General features: G+C 51.9%; 1 protein-coding gene across 3 annotated transcripts; it reads right to left on the reverse strand.

Annotated features, from left to right (window-relative positions):
• Positions 1-389: 389 nt before the first annotated feature.
• On the reverse strand, positions 390-16084 carry PRKCSH (PRKCSH beta subunit of glucosidase II). Of its 3 annotated transcripts, none has more exons than XM_072602286.1 (18): positions 15923-16084; positions 15409-15520; positions 14958-15074; positions 13425-13520; positions 13268-13325; positions 12854-12971; positions 11476-11605; positions 11053-11137; positions 10280-10358; positions 9123-9209; positions 8356-8517; positions 7822-7915; positions 3780-3849; positions 2305-2394; positions 1646-1720; positions 1409-1508; positions 1153-1308; positions 390-841 (listed from the first exon to the last, which is right to left on the reverse strand). In XM_072602286.1, exons 1-17 carry the CDS (start codon positions 16067-16069, stop codon positions 1162-1164), a joined length of 1767 nt encoding a protein of 588 aa, XP_072458387.1. In that variant the 5' UTR covers positions 16070-16084; the 3' UTR covers positions 390-841; positions 1153-1161. The 3 variants fall into 3 exon arrangements, with proteins under 3 accessions (XP_072458387.1, XP_072458384.1, XP_072458385.1); XM_072602283.1 differs by having other exon boundaries at positions 15409-15562; positions 15900-16028; XM_072602284.1 differs by having other exon boundaries at positions 15900-15990.
• Positions 16085-16352: the final 268 nt, after the last annotated feature.

The raw sequence follows: 16352 nt of genomic DNA on the forward strand, positions 1-16352 counted from the left end.
GAGCAAGACTCAGTCTAGAGTGTCTTCTTGTACTCCCATTTCCTCATCTCTAGAATGGGGATGAAACACTTGCACTTTGTCCCATATAGGGTGAGTGGGAAAGCCATTCTCAGTGGTGGATGTAAGGGCCAGACATTCAGGTGGGATAGTAAGAACAGCCAGCATTTCTGTATCAAGCTTTGCAATAAAGTGCATTCTAGCAGTACCATTTTACAGAGAAGGAAACCAGAGCTGAGAGCCTAAGTGATTTGCCAAGGGTCTGAGGCAGAATCTGAACCCAGATACAGTCCACTGCTGCCTGACAAGGAAGGCCTGTCAGCAATGGGAGGCCCAGGATCCTTCCCTCCTCCCTCCTCCAGCATCGAGAATAAGGAGAGTCATCATAGAGCCATGGGGAAGGATTTGAGTTTATTGTGTCAACATCACAGTGAGGTCAGGATCTCCCACCTGAGCAGGTCTTGCTCACTGGCTACATAGAAGCTGTACCAGCTGGGTCCAGAGCATGGTCAGGGTGAGAGGGTATCAAGTCACCCATCAGTGGGTGGAGCTGCCAACATAGGAGGGGGAGAGGGCAGGCAAAGTGTCCCAGTCACTTCAGCAACTAGATCAGAGGGAATGGGTGAGGCTTCACCAATCAAAGGCAGCCTCGTGATCTTCAGGGGGACCACACAAAGACTCTCTTCATCAAGACCGTGAGCCTTCCAAGGAGGAAGGTTCAGGAGGGCAGAGCCCCCTGCACTGGGCCCCCAAAAGCCATGGTAGACAGGTGCTCACATCCTGGGGCAGGTTTAGGAGGAAAATGTGTGTGCAGGTCCTGGAGGTATTAGCTTCTCCAGAGATTCTGCAGGAAAGAATGGGAAAGGTGATTACAGGACAGGGGTTGGCCCCTATATCCCACACCCCTGAAAGCAGCTGCCCCAGGCGGGGCAAGAAGACACAGGGAGGCCTTGGGGAAAGAAGTAGCCAGAGTCCAGGGTATTAGTGTGTAGAGAATGGAACTCTCAGTCTAGGGACCTGCCCAACCTCCTTTGAGAGAGACATCAGTAGGAACAGACCTTCTGACTCTCAATGGCAGGGCTTTTCTCCAGCACATGGCCTCCCAGATGGGGATGGGGATGGGGATGGGGATGGGGTCGGGGAGGGCAGCCACACCTGGGAAGCTTAGAGTTCATCATGGTCAAGATCCCCTGGGGACTCTGGGGGTGGTTCCTGGCAGGCAGCTGGAGTCACCAGCTCCATCAGGTACTCGCATCGGCTTGGCTCCGTGGCACTTGTGACAACAGTTTCCTTTCCACACACCAGCTTCACCTGAGAGAGCCCAATCACCCCCAAATCCAAGGGGTATCAGTGGGGGAGAGGGTCTAATGGGACTCTCCCCCCCATCCGTTTCAACTCTCATAGCCCTCACCTTGGTAGAGCGATTGGGGCCTTGCCAGCAACCTGTGCCATGCTCATAATGCATGATGCGGAATTTCTCCTCCTCTGATGCATCCCAGGACCCCCACGTGCTGCAGGGAGAGAAGATGGGCTAAGATCTAGAGACAGAGGGGTGAGGGAAGTGGGGGAGGTGGGAGGCAAGAGGGTCCTGGGGCATGGTGGTAGTAGGGTAGTGGGAGATAAAGCTGAGGGAAGGGAGGACACTCACCCCAAGTTGGTCTCAGAACCACCATGGTTAGGTTTCTGGGTGACTCGGTTGAAGGGACAGAGTCTATAAATATACCTGCACAGGCAGAAAGGCGCATTAGTGGCCCAGGTGGGGGTGTGGAAGGCCTGCCTAAATACCAGGCTGAGACGTTCTGCAGCAGAGCAACAGCCAACCTAACCTTCATGGAAACAGCCTAGGCCTGCCTTTCTGAAGGTTGTGTGTGGAGGGGGGGATATCTGCAAGCATCCTCATTTTCCATCACCTCTGGAGTAGTGAGGCTTTCCCCAACATCTCTAGAATCTGGGTACGCGTACACACGCACGCACGCACACACATGCACACACAATCTCCCCTCTTCGGGTTTTACTCCCAACTCCAGGCTCTGAGACAAGGTATAAATAGCCAGGGTGCTGTGTCAGGAGGAAAAGAGAAGGCCTTGTCCCCCGCTCTCCCTCTCTTCTTCCACACCAAGGCCAGGGAGGCCCCTGATTCAGAATCTACCTTCAGGGTCACTGGCCCCTGCCATGTTGCTGAACTCCAGCCTCCCCACTGCCCTCCCACCTTCATGGGCCCTGTAAGACCCCCTTGGGGTCTCTCTCCCTTGTATCTCCTCCTCTTCAAGTGCAGTACAGAGATGCTACCAGTCCCTAGGCACTTACTCGTTGGTGGACAACTCATAGCACTGTCCAAACAGGTAGGAAAATTCCCCACTGGGACCCAAGTCCAGCGCCATCTCTTGCTCTAGGTTCCTGCAGTGGGACAGTAGGAAGGATGGATGAGATGGCACCTTTGCGTCAGGATGCCAAAATGATGATCAGCGAGACACAAGGGTCAGAGGCCCGGATCTGGTGTCAGAACCTCGGATCTGGTGTCAGAACCTGGGTTTAGATCCTGGCCCTGCTGTTCCTGCATGGCCCTGGCCAGGTCCTTCACCCTCTTCCCTAGTCCTGCTTCCTCACTGGTAAAACACCTATCTTTTGCAGCTCTCTCTTCCAAAGTCTAGGGTTTTTTCATGCCTGAAGGTTCATTTCTGCTACTTTTTAAAAGCCCTTCAAATCCTAAATTTTATGATCTCCAGCACCAAATTCAGAACATATTACTTAGGCCTCTGGGTCCCCTGGTCCTCTATAATGAGCAGAGTTCTAATTCAGCTGGTCAAGTCATTGTCTTCCCCTCCTCCCAGCCCCAGGTGTGACTCAGGTGGCCCCAGGGAGCCACCATCCTTTACTATCATCAGGGACAGGACTCCTTACTACTGAAGCTACCTCTGCACCTCCTTGTAACCAAGGCTACCCTCACCCCTCTCCACAGCAGCTTAGCTAAGCTAACACCTGGGAGGGCCTTTGGTAATGCCTTGTCTCAAGGCAGCACTCTGTGGGGATCCCTCCTGTGGAGTCTATCTGTGTGTCTCTGCTCCCTCCCCTGCCCCCCAGCTCTGTGCCTCCTCCCCCTGTGGAGTCTGATCACAGCTCCACAAGGGTACTGAGTCCTATCACCTAGCATCCACTTTGTCCACAGTCCCTTTCTGCACGATGAGATCAAGTTTCCCCACCTATAACAGGGGACTGCTATTTCCCACCCCACTTCCCAGAGGATGGTTTGGTGGAAGGGTGGAATGCCTCATGGGAACCACGAAGAAAAAATGGGTATCGGAAGGGCAAAGCATTCAGGCTAAATTCATTGAGCTAAGAGCCCAAGGGTAACAGCTTAGCCCCAATTCATACTGAAGTCCTCCTGGGGATCAAAAGACTTAAGTGACTACAGCCCCCTCTCCCTAGGATTGCAGACATCAGTGGTCACTCATGTACACCCTTCTGAACCAAAGCTTCATGCATCTGCGTCTCAAGCCCTAAAAGACTGTAAGGTCTACCAGGGCATATCCTGCCTCAGTCTGCATCTCTCTGGCATACAGCTAGAGAAAGTGGCATGGCCTGTGATGGCAGCACAGGGGTCTCTGTTCCTTTTCCATCCCAGGCCTGGTGACAGGGAGAAGGAAGGCAAACTCTATCTTTCACAAGGGGAGGAGAAATTAAGATTTCCTTAAGGCATTTCTAAGGAGCTCCTTCCCCACCCCCCAAATTCTGCCTTCCCACTCCATCTTTCACCAGGGAAAAGGCCCTGACCAGGGAGCTACCTGATGGACTCCTCCATCTCCGTCAATGACTTTTCAGCTTCTTCAAAATGGTCCCGGGCTTCTTGGGCCGCTGGAAGGCACAAAATATCCAGAGATGGTGGGCTGGCGTTCACATCGTATCATCTCCTTCTCCCTACTCAGTATCTTGGGGGAGGCACTCACAGACCCAGAAGGCTCCTGGGAGCAGCTGGTACAAGGTCAGTAAGTGGAGAAGGGTTTTTACATTTTTAAATCCCATTGTTAGCTGAAGGGGCTAAGCAACAACAAGTGGCCTGCCAGATGTGGCTGTGGTGACTACACTCTCATATTTTAGGCCCAGAGGGGGCAGGTCATTTGTCCAAAATCACACAGCTGTTCTTGGGTGCAGAACTAAGTTTGGAACATGGGTCCTGGAACTCCAAACCCAGGGCTCTTTCTACTATCCCAAGACACCAGAGAGAGCAAAGGAGCATGGAAATTCAAGTGACAAACAGGACTTGCTCACCTCCCACAGCTGGGGACCCCTCCCCCAACACTGAAGCTGTCTTTTGGGGCCACAATGTGCTTACCCCGTGCCACAAGGCAGCACCCAGGGAACATCCTAGTGTATCAGACTGGGAAGCTTCCTAACTCCCAGAAGGTCCTAATCCAGGACAGTAAAGGCAGTGTCCTCTCCCTGAGCCCCAGGCACCTTCCACCCGGACAGGGCCTCATCTCAGGCAAAAGGCCTGGTACTCTCAGAGCCTCACGGCATGAGAGTTATGTGAAAGCCATGGCCCTCCTGTGAGACCCACCAGCCCTGTGCTTCTCCTCACCCCCAGTGGCCTAACTCTTCCCTTCCCTGGGCAACAGAATCACATGACATCTTCCTCACTCTCAGGATCTAGAGATTTCTGTGTAACCCCGCTCCCCACATCACACACCGCCCCCACACACACAGACACCCTTCCCCTCCCCCCCCAACAGTGAGTCAGAAGGCAGGAGTTCAAATGGTGGGTCTGCCACTCACTACTGTGTGACCTTGGGGCACATCACAGCACTGCCCTGAGGGACCTCCAAGGTCCTTTCTAACTCTAGATCTGACCCTGAAGCCACTACCATCTGAGAAACCATCTGTGAGCAGGAAAGGCGGCTGCTGCAGGTACAAGACACTCAGAACCACAGACAATGGTCAACCCCCTCAACGTGCACATGGACGAGCCCCCCCCCAAAGAAAGGCTGACTTCCAAATCCACAAACACACCTTCTGCAAGATGGCAGGTCTCCACTTGCCCCATGCACACATTACAGCACGTATGCACAAAAACTCGATGCTCACACTCACACACAATGCTTATGCACCCATGCACACACCTACAAGCTCCCTCTCTTGGGAACCACCATGTGTGACAGCTCACAAGAGGCTTGGCTAAGGGCACCACAGCCTCAGCTACCATCTGAGCTGAGAGAAACCCTCAGCTTGAAGATCTTTCTTCTAGGTTGAGTTACAGCTCCAGGAGAGCCCATCCCCTGCCCCCATGGGAGTGGTAGTTTAGACCTCAGGCATCAAGGCCTGCTCAGAACCACCCCCTCAAGTGCCCCAGCTTCAACTGGCACAGGGCCTTCACTCTCAAGGCATGCATGAAAATCAGTCTAAGTGAGAAGCCCCATTGGGGGTGGTGCCATCTTACTACCTGGGGTACACCTAATGCCTGGACCTTAGCCAATCCTGGCTTCTCAGAAGGAAGCCTTGAAAATTCTCTGCCCTGCCTGTTCTTAGCAGGCCTCCCAAGGGACCCTGCTGGCTCCTCCCTCACCCACTATTAGAGCCAGAGTGCCTGGTAGAGACTCACAAACAAGCCCAGTGGCCCATGGGGAGGCAGGAAAAGGGAATAGGGGACACTAAGGCCACACCCCTAAGAGGCTCCCCAACACACAACCAGGGTCAGGTCCAACCCCTTTGGGCTGGCCCTGGGCTCCTCTCAACAACTTTCTTCACTTCTGGAGACCCTGGATCTGGCCAGCAGCCAAGAAGAAGTCCCCCACTTCCCCAAGTGGTGGCACCCAGCATCTGGGTGCATTAAAGAGCTGTTTTGACATCTCTGCAAGCAGAAGCAGTGTTCTCCCCAATGACTTCCTTCCTTCCCAGAGAAGTCTTAGAGACTGGTCTGACTGCTTCACTGCATACATCTGTCCCAGCATCACTGTCCTCCAACCTACTGAAGGCTCTCCAGCCTTGGGGCAGCATATATGGGCATTTGCAGATCAGGCACTTGGGATACACCAAGGGCAGGTGATGCAGGAACAAGAGACACACACACACAGACACACCTTCCTAAGCACACTGCTTCCTGTGTATCTCTAAGGGGCTCTAGGAGCCAGCCAGGACAATACCCTCAACTGTAAGGGCAATGACTTGTCTCAGGTCACAAAGTTACTAAGTAGTGGAAAAAGTTAGAATCAGGGCTGAACACCACCCAGGTCCAATCTGAGGCACCCTCACACCCTGAGCTTGGTGCTGGTGGTTCCCTTTTGATGGGCTGGGCCTAGAGGGAAATTATAAGGGGATAGCCTCACTGCCAGGTCAGCGTTCTGGGGGTCAGTGCCAGCACTTTCTGAGAAAGCAAAAAGATGGCAGCTTCTTAGCTACAGGAGGTAGAATTGCTGTGGAAGGAAATCAGAGGCCTAGTTAGGACCACAAGACCAGGCGTGGGTGTCCTCAGCCTGGAAGGATATCCCGTACAGACATGCTCACCTATTCCTGCCTTCTGATTTTCCTGGGTAAATTTCACTTGGGACTCTATGTAAGGAAGATGTACTTCCCAACCTCAGGGAGAGTGTCTACAGTCTTGGTTCCAAGTTCCATGGTACAGTACTATCTAATACATTTAAGGATGATTGTCCTCATGGACAGCTGGTCAATCTTTCCACTTCCCCACTGATTCCTCCCCTCTGGACCTCCCTGAGGTTATACATGAAGCTTAGACTGGACCCAGTACTTTCCAAAAAGTCAACCTGGGGCAGTAGGAGGCCCATTCCTCAATTCCTCACTTCCTACTCCAAAAGACAAGCCCCCCAGAAAGATCCAAGTCACTTCCTGGCCACATTCAGAAAGGGCGGCAATAATCCTAACCAACTTGTAGACCTGCCAGCCTAGCCAAGGAGACTGGCAATCAGTCAGTCCCAAGCATTCATCACCTCATGTCCCAACAGAATGAAACAAAGAGCTTTGGACCAGGAGCACGAAGCCTTTCTAGTCCTGCCTTTGCCATGAATTCACTGTGTGACAAGCTACTTTCTCTCTGGGCCTTCTTGCCTCCTGTAAAATGTCCAGGGCACTGCTAAGGTCCTTCCCACCCTACCAAAATCCTGTGTTTTAAGGTTCCCTGCCTCCCAGCTCAGACAGCCAATGACGCTGTAATTTTCATCTTCCCAAGCACCACTTTGACATCACCCCCTTCCTGAAAACCCCTATAGTGATGCCCTAACTACTCAAATCCTCAGCCTCCGGCTCAAGGCCCTCCAAGGCCTGGCCACAGGCCCCCTCATCCCTGTTGAGCACAGCAGGAAGCCTCCTTTCTGCCTCTTGGCCTGCAAATGCCCTCACTTTCTGCCAAATCCTCTAAGACTGAAATTCAAGGCCCACCTCTTCCAGGAAACTCCCAGAAATCTCTCCTCCACCCCTTCCAAGCTCCTCCAGATGTGCCTGTCAAATCCACTCCCTGAATACAGAACAGGCATCAATGCCTGAAAGAGGAGCTAACTTTTCATGCAGGAACAGAACCGGAAGTTAGGCTTCCTGAGAGGAGGGCCCACCTCTTGTATGGGCATAGATTTGTATGCAGTGGATAGCCAATGTTTTCTAGACAAACAGTAAGTGAAGTCCATGGAAAGGGGAAATACCCTAGGTCTAGAACTTCCATACTAGATGAGGCCCTGAAGGAAGGGAAGACCCCCTGTGGTAGGGGGCAAACCATAAGCCTAAGCATTACCTAAAGGCTATGGGATGTCCTGACTGACAAAAAATGCCCCAGACTAAGGTCAGCTCCAAATGTTCCCCTCCCCTGAAGACCTTACCACATACCATCAATATAGGCCTGGGTTTTCTCATCATATGGAGGCATCTTGTCCTTCTCCACCTCCTCATCCACCTTTCCTGGCTGTGGGGGCAAGGGCTCCTAGGGGAAGAGGTGATTGACAAGGTGAGCCCAAACCCCTGGCTCCCTGCCCATGGGCCTCATGCCCCTAGCCTTACCACTTGGGCTATGCACTCCTGGCCTGCCCTAGTACCTCTCCCCCAAGAGAGCCTTTGTCCGAACTGCATGGGCTCCCCGTCCCCAGGCCCTGAGCCCAAACAAAGACTGATCCAGGCTGGGCTAGGGGGAGGGCAAGAGCAGGCAGAGCCAATAACAGCCCTCCCCTGGCACCAGGGAGCACCATCCCTTTTAAGTCATTCCCCTGGGCCCTGTAGAAGATATGGTCCTGCCTTTCCCTGCCTGGGTAGTTTTAGAGACTGCCATTTCTTAATGGAATTCTAGGAAGCCAGCCAGTGTCCATCTCCACTTCTGGCCCCTGCACCCCTCCAGAAGCCAGGCTTGCCCCCACTCATCCTCCCTACTTTATCATCTTCAGGGCTCTCCTCTTCATCCTCTTCATCCTCCTCTGTTTCTTCCTCCAATCCAGGACCTTCATCTTCATCCTCTGCTGGGGATGGCTCTTCTGGGACATCCAGCATCATTTCCGTTGTGGCCTCAGGAAGAGGTGGCACAGTGGGCAGTGACTAGGAAGCAGTACAGTCAAGACACATGGAGGATGGAGGCCACGCTTTCTCCTTCCCATTGCCAGAGCTGGAGATCGCCCCCCCCTTCAATCCCAGCACCCCTTGTCATTTGTGCCCGTGGGTTCAGATCCTCCCCTTAATCGCTTGCTCTTTTAGGTTAAGAAAGTCCCTAAGTTAGGGAAAGACCTTGAGGAATGAGAATGGGATAGGCAGAGTCACTGGAGAGTGGAAGGGAGCATAGCCCTTGTCAGATGAGGGCTCACTTGGGGATGAAGGGGAAGGGACTGCCTCTGTGACCAAAGGCTTGGGCAGTGGGTGGGGAGGAGGAAGGGTGGCAGCTGCCTTGTTAATCAGGAATGGCAGCATCTGCTGCTGCCCCTGGGCCCAGCTGGTTGGGATGGATGGGCTCCAGGGAACGAAATCTTAGCCCCTGCTCTGCCTACTTTCCTGCCTCCCCTCCCAAGGCCTGCAGATCCTTTGTGAGGTCAGAGTCCCTTTGGGTCTGGCTCAGCTTGGCCACATGTGCTACTGTCTCCCCCTGCTGGCTACAGTCCACCCCCACACTCCACCCATGCCTCCTTGGCTGCCTGGCCCAGGCTACTCACCTCCTGCTGGTATTTATCCTTGATGGCGGCCCACAGGCTATCTCGGAAACTGGCGGCATCCACCTGCAAGGTCTCTCCTAGCAGAGCCTGGAGCACAGGACGAGAGCAGCACCTACTCTGACAGTGCTAAAGGCTTCGAAGGGCTTTCCTTAAAACCCTGCTGGGAAGTAGGGCATGCAAGTCTCGGTATTCCCATTTCACAGATGGGAAAACAGGCCAAAAGAAGTTATGTTACTCAACCAAGGTCACACAGTTATGGTGATTTGGAACTAGAGCCAGGGAGAAGGCATAGGGTAGAGGATGGCACTGCTCAGAGGAAGGGAGGCCTGTAGCACCCTCTGCCCCCTCTCTCCTTTCAGCCTCTATCATTGACCTTCAGGACCCCTGGGTGACTCTTATTTAGGTCGTGGAGCCAAGGATGATAGGAAGACAAGAGAAGTCCTGGCCCAAGATGGGCTGGTGGGAGAGGCTGAAATTGCTCCTCACACAAAATTGGGCACGTCCTGGAGGAGCTCCCTGCCCTGGCACTGGCCCCTGCTGACAGTGCCTACCCAGGGAAGCTTCCCCCTCCCCTGGTATCTTCTGGAAGAGGCTTCAGAGGCAAGAAGAGAAAGCTCCATCTGCCCACCCACCACCACTTAGTGAACCCTTGGGGGTAAGCAGGCATGTGTGTGCACGTCACACAAGGAACACAGGGCTCCCACCTGAGCCCCATCATTACCAGGGTGTGCATCTCTCCCTTAGGCCCAGCCACAATAGAGTAGGCAGGACCTGCATGTCTGCATCTCCCCAGTCCTGGGTGGATGTTCAGTTACCCAGCTGGTCCTTAAGGGAAGACAATCACCAAACCAGGAAGGTGCTTCTAGTCAACCCCAGCAGAGCTGCCCATAGTCACCCATAAGGAGGTATGAGATTAGAGGAAACAGTATTGCCCAGGCTTTGGGCCAGTAGCTGTCAAGGTGGTTTCCACTAAAGGACCTCACAAGATTTGGCCCTACCATCTATAAGAGGAAGTGTGGCCAGGGGCCAGCTCAGAGTAGGGCATTAGCTAGTCTTTACCTCCCATCTCCCAACTTCACCTGATCCTTGGGAAACGCTGGCTGGGGGTTGGTGAGCAAACACTGTTGGGCTAGTTAGTGGGGTGAGGACCCCATTACCTGGGCTTCTGCCTCTGACAAAGCCCCATCACCATCTGGGTCCAGTTCTGGGTGAGTCTGAAGCTCAGCCACTGAAATCCTGGAAAGAGAGACAGGCTGAGGGAGGGGCTTATCATAGAAGTGGCCATCTTACTGGAAAGTGGTAAGGACTTACTTAGCATGTAGAGAGGGGAATAAACCACTTTCCTAAAGCATGACCCTGTACCCATAGAATTAGAATATAACATTTCTTCCTCAGCATCAAATCAACTCAGAAGTCAGGCAGTACTGCATCTTGAACAGAAGTAAGACTTAACAGTCAGGAAAACCCTGAGTTCAAATCCTGCTTTAGACTCTTAGTAGCTCTTATGACCCCAGGCAAATCAATTAACCTCTCTGGGCCTCAGAGTTCTGCATCTGTAAAATGCCCAAGTTGGACTAGGTCACCTTTAAAGTCCCTTTCTTTCTAGCTCTAAATCTATGATCCTGTTACGATTATCTTACTTAGGGAGAATAGGGAGAGTCAAGAACACATGACATCGTCAAGCCCGTACCCAAGTTCCCTTCCCTGTCTGCAGTCAATCTTTTGGCATTACTATTAAATACCAAAGGAGGAGAGCCAAACTCAAGGCTAAAAACATCTCAGCTAATCAAAGGCTGTCTGAGATGAGCAGGTCTCCCCGGGGGCCCTCTCCCTAGGTCGGGACGGTGGAGGCGGGGCAGGGTGTAGAGAGACAGAAGTCTGAGCCCAACCTCTGTAAAATGCTCTTCCCTCCACAGCCCACAGGACTCACACTCCATCGGTGTTGTCATCCAGCTCCTGGAAAGCGCTGGCAGCTTGCTCCTGGTCCCGAGCAGCCCTGGCTGCTGCCTGCTGCTCTGTTCACACACAACCAGCTCCATTACTCCAATGAGAGCTAGGACTGTTCTCAAAGCCAGGGAGAATGGAAAGGCAAGGGGGCCCTCGTTCCCACTGCCCCTCCACCCCAGGCCCTGGCCCTGTTTATCTCTGCCTAGAATGCCCTTTTCTAAACAAATTCCACCCCTCAATGTTCATGTCCCACCCATGTTCCTGACCCTTCCCAGACTCTTCCAGCTCCAATCTCACTCTCAGCACCAGTTCTTAGTGTGGTGAACAATGCCCAATAACAATAACACTAATGATAATAAACATCATTCTTTCTTGAGCTGGGAGAGATGGTTTTAGGGGAGGTCACCTTCCCACAGCCTGTGATGCCGCTCCTTGAATTCTTTCTCAGGCTTCTCTGCTTCCTCCTTCACAGCTCTCAGCATCGCCACCTGCTCCTCCAGGGCTTTCTTTGACTCTTGCAAACTGAGGAGCCTGCTCTGGTTGAGCAGGAGAGAAAGTTCTTGAGCACTTCCTGCTCCAGGGCCAGGGTGGACAGGGGTAGAATCCCCAGGCCTAGCCCAAGGGGAGTGAGAACAGCTAATTCCTCCCATTCCAACAGCCTAAGGAGGCAGCTAAGGCTGGAAGGACTACAATCATAAATGCATAGGTAAAACGGGCTTTAGGGATCACCTAAGACAGGGTGGGGAACCTGTGGCCTTAAGACCACATGTGACCCTCTAGGGCCTCAAGTCTGGCCCTTTGACTGAATCCAAACTTCACAGAACAAGCTCCCTTAATAAAAGGATTTGTACTGTGAAATTTGGATTCAGTCAAAGGGTCACACTTGAGGCCCTAAAGGGCCATATATGGCCTCTAAGGTTAAACAACTCAGCCTAAGGCAATCTCCTTATTCTACCAAGGGAAAAACTAAGTGCCAAAAAGGGGAAAGGTCTTGTTCACTGTCACCTGCGTAGGACAGAAAACTCAGACCCAGACACTTGGTTCCAAGTTAAATTCTTCTTCTACTACAAGCTGATAAATTTCCAAGTTCCTTATCCCCTGCCAATCCCATTCTCTCCATTGCCTCATGACCAACATGCTACCCTCAGTCAGCTGGGCAAAGGTCAGAGAGCCAACCCTGCTCCAGGAGAACTGTTCCTGCCTCATTCCCACTGGCCAGATACCCAGTGGATCCAGATGAGAAAGGGAGTCTCCTATGTCTTTAATAAAGAATCAGATGTAGGGCAGAGTCACCAAGTGAACTGGGCAAGGAGATATACATTCATCATCTCTGATGGGCTGCAAGGACTTCAATTCATCAAAGGCAAGAGAAGGGAGAGAGGAATCAAGGCACCTGTTTCTGCTCATCTCTAACACAATTCTATTTGCCTGACACAAGCCTTGGGGTCAAGTAAGGGGACACAGGAACCAATAGGAATAGGGGTCTAGGAGGGAGAACAAGACCTTCTTACAAATCACACGAAGAGGAAGCCCAAGAGAGTTTCTTTCCATCAGAAAGATAATCCTTAATCCTCTCCCTCTACATCTAGGCTCCTGATAAAATCAGGGATCACTAGAATTAGCTGGACGAGACCTTGGAAATCATTTTTTCCAACTCTCTCACTTCACAGGCAAGGACACATGCTCAGAGATACCAAGGACTGAAGAGTCACACTTAAACCCTACCCTTTCTCCAAAGTGGGGCAATCCTTATGGGGCAAGGTAGAAAGACCCCCCTGCCTCACCCGCTTTTCCTCCTGGCCCTTCTTTCCTTCTTCAATCAAGATCTTCTTGAGCCGGAAACCCTCACGGGCAACTTCTGCCATCTGTTCCAAAGTCTCCTTCTCCTTCCTGCCCATTTCCCTGGGTGGGCAGCCAATGTGGATAGGGAGGAAGCATACAAGGGTTAAGGGAAAGCAAAATTCGTAGAACCAAACCTCTCAGAGCATTCCAATGGGGTTTCCTGACTCCCCATCCACCAAAAGTGGTGGGTTCTAGCCTGGCTTTGAGGAACCCTGAATATGGGGAGAGAATGACAAATGTGCCAGGCCCAGTCTGCGTATGCTTGAGGACCTAAGTCCACACTTGAGACTGGGAACCTCGAAGGGAGAAGGGAGTTGGTGGCAGATGAATCTCCCCCTAACCGCCCAACCATTTACCTGCATGTGTTCTCACAGATGACACCACTATTGTACTCATCTGTAGCATCACAGCAATCTAAGGGAAGGGAGCAGAGTAGCCGTTGAGACCGGATCTGGTACCAGGATGCTTGTCCTAGCCCTGGCTCTAGGCAGACAGCTTTGAAAGTAGTCTTACCACAGATTCCATCATTGACACGGCTTGAGGGGATGTAATGGGGCTTGTAGCCAGCATTGGTACAGTGAAAGCGTCCCTCTGGGCAGGCAGCCGTCCCTGACAGTCACAGCGAAAGGGAGAAGTTATTTACTACATCCTACTGAAATATACTGATCCAAGGTGAAAAATTAAGCAATATGCACAGGTGAGGGGATGAGAGGATGGAGAGACAAAGGGAAACCGAGGGAGGTACAAAGAAAGGTGTATGGAGATGGATACACATGGAATCGCAAATATAGACACAGAAGAGAAAGAAACAGACGTAGAAAGACACAGAGACATGGGGATGGAGAGACAAGCATGGAAATCAAAGTACAAACTGCCTTCAGGATCAACAATAAAATCCTCTATTTGGTTTTTAAAGCCCTTCATAACCTGGCATCTATTTTTCCAGTCTTCTTACATTTACCTGACCCACACTCTGCAATCCAGCGACACTGCCTTCCTTTTTGCTGTTACTCAAATAAAACTCTTCAGGCATTTTCACTGGCTGTCTCTCATACCTGGAATTCTCTTCACCCTCAGGCCTACCTTGTGGCTTCTTCCAAATCTCAGCTGGAGTAGTTTGCACTTTGTCTCCTCTACTGGACCATGAGCATCTTGAGAGCAGGGACTGTTTTTTGTTGGGGTTTTTTTGCCTTCTTTGTATTTGTTAACATTTAGCCTGGCTCACGTAGTAGATATTTAATAAATCCCTGTTGACTAGACACACAGATGCAAACTGACAAACCCAGATGGATACACAGATAGAGACAAACTGGCAGACAGACCCACAGGGATACACATAGAAAACTATAGAGACACATGGACAGATGGACATGGGCTGCTCAAAGGATATAGACAGAGGGGTGGACAAATGGACAGAGATGCATATGGTTGGACACAGACAGGAAGATGCAGATTAAGAAATAGATGCACAGACAAAAACCGACTCAAATGCAGACAAAAAAGAAAAGAAACAGGTAGACACAAAAATAGACAGGTAGGAAGATATCTTCATAGACATATACGTTAACAGCAACAGAAAAACCCAGAGGGATGAACACGAGTGGACAGACACACAGAGGCAGATGAATGGATGCAAACAGAGAGACAGACACACAGATACACAAAGATGGGCATATGTAAAGAGATGCAGAGACAAATAGATAGGCCAATACAAACAGAAGGGAGGCAAGAACAGATGCTGAAATGAATGGGCAGAAAAAAGAAAGAAAGATGCATCATATACACAGATGGAGAAATAAACAGAGGAACAGAAAGAAGGAGACAGTCAGACTCACAGCCATAGGGACTGTCCCAACAGATAGAGACCAAAAGACTGACTAAGACAAGTACAAACACAAAGAGTCAAGAGACAAGGAAAAGAAGAAGACCGAGTGGAGCCCCTTTCTCAGATGATATATAGCCATTTCCCTCCCACTCGAAGACGTACACGGGCCCACACAGGAAACACTCTTCTTGCCCCTTCTACCCTCCTCCCTCAATTCTCACCTGGTTCATCAGAACCATCCGGACAATCACAGTAGTCATCATTTACTTGATCAAAGGGGATAGTGGAGGACCCATCCAGGCAGGTGAAGGGCTTAGATTTGTCATAGAAATGATGATCTGAAGGTAAGGAAAAGTAACTTTAGTTTCCCACCCACTTAAGATCAGTGAACTCAATGAAGCTCAACTGACTACAAAAGGTTTCTAACAGTCTCCCCTGGATCAATGCAGTAACTTTATGCACAAGTACTAACCCAGAGGTCACTTCCTTATAGCTTGGAAACGCAAACATAGGATTCTCCCCCCACCCGGGAATGGGAAATTCAGGCAGTGCCCAACAGAGTCAGGTTTTGTTCCGCCCCCAACCCCCGGTTCCACTGACTTCAGGAGGCTGCTAGAGGCTCCAGGGGGTCTCCTCCCAATTCCAGCCTCTGGCCTCGGCCGAAGAACTCACTGGTAAGAGAGACCCCCCGAGGCCTTTTGACTTCCACTGCAGCAGTGGCAACGCTTAGGAGCAGCAGCAAAGGCGGCAGAAGCATGGTGCTGGGTACTGGAAGCAGCAGCGACTTGGAGGGTAGGAAGAAAAACACGTGGGAGAAGGTGAGGGCCTAAGGAAAGAGACGCCTGTTCTCACCCTTCAAAGTGCAGTAACAATCACAAAGCCGACCATCCCGGCCAATGGGGCCCACCGACTTCTTGGCCAATGGGAGCCCCTCTCATCCCGCTCTCGGCCAATGGGGACTCCCATCCCCCTCCCAGTCACGGAGAGCCCCTCGGCCTGCTCCCGGTCAACCGGAGTCCCTCATCACTCCCTCCCAACCAGTGGGAGTCCTGATCTCTCAGCCAAAGGAAGCCCCTCCCACTCCCCGCACGCAAGGTAGGCCATTCACCACAAATGTAGGCCCTCATCAGCCTTCCACCCAGCCACCCCGCCCGTAAACCTACGCGGGGTCAGAGCCAGAAGTCACTCTCGCCCACCCCCTGCTTCCCAGCACACGCCCGATCGGGCTCCAGCCAGGAACAGGAAGCGGAAGCAAGAAATCGCAGAACTTCCGGTCTACTGTCCAATCACGACTTCCCGGAAGAGGGGCGGTGACGACCACTCTGACAGCCATGTTGAGAGTGGCGGAAAGGAAGGAATCTCAAGCTAAAACAGCCATCTTGGGTAGGACCGTCAAAGCCAGGGTCTCGCGCTTAATGGCGGCTGCGGGCGCCATCTTGGTAGCGGAGTGACTTATTGCTGAAAAGATAGAAATGAATGAAAAATCCCCCTATCTTTTCCCCCTGGCGTCACTGATAGTTCTGGCCCGATCTCCAGAGATCAGAAGTCCGAGATCATCCGGCAGTCGGCGGGGACCTCCGCCCTCGCCACCTTTCACCCCAAGTCTCCTTCCCTCC

This window comes from Notamacropus eugenii, chromosome 4 (assembly GCF_028372415.1).
Source record: "Notamacropus eugenii isolate mMacEug1 chromosome 4, mMacEug1.pri_v2, whole genome shotgun sequence".
In the NCBI taxonomy this organism is placed as follows: Eukaryota; Metazoa; Chordata; class Mammalia; order Diprotodontia; family Macropodidae; genus Notamacropus; species Notamacropus eugenii.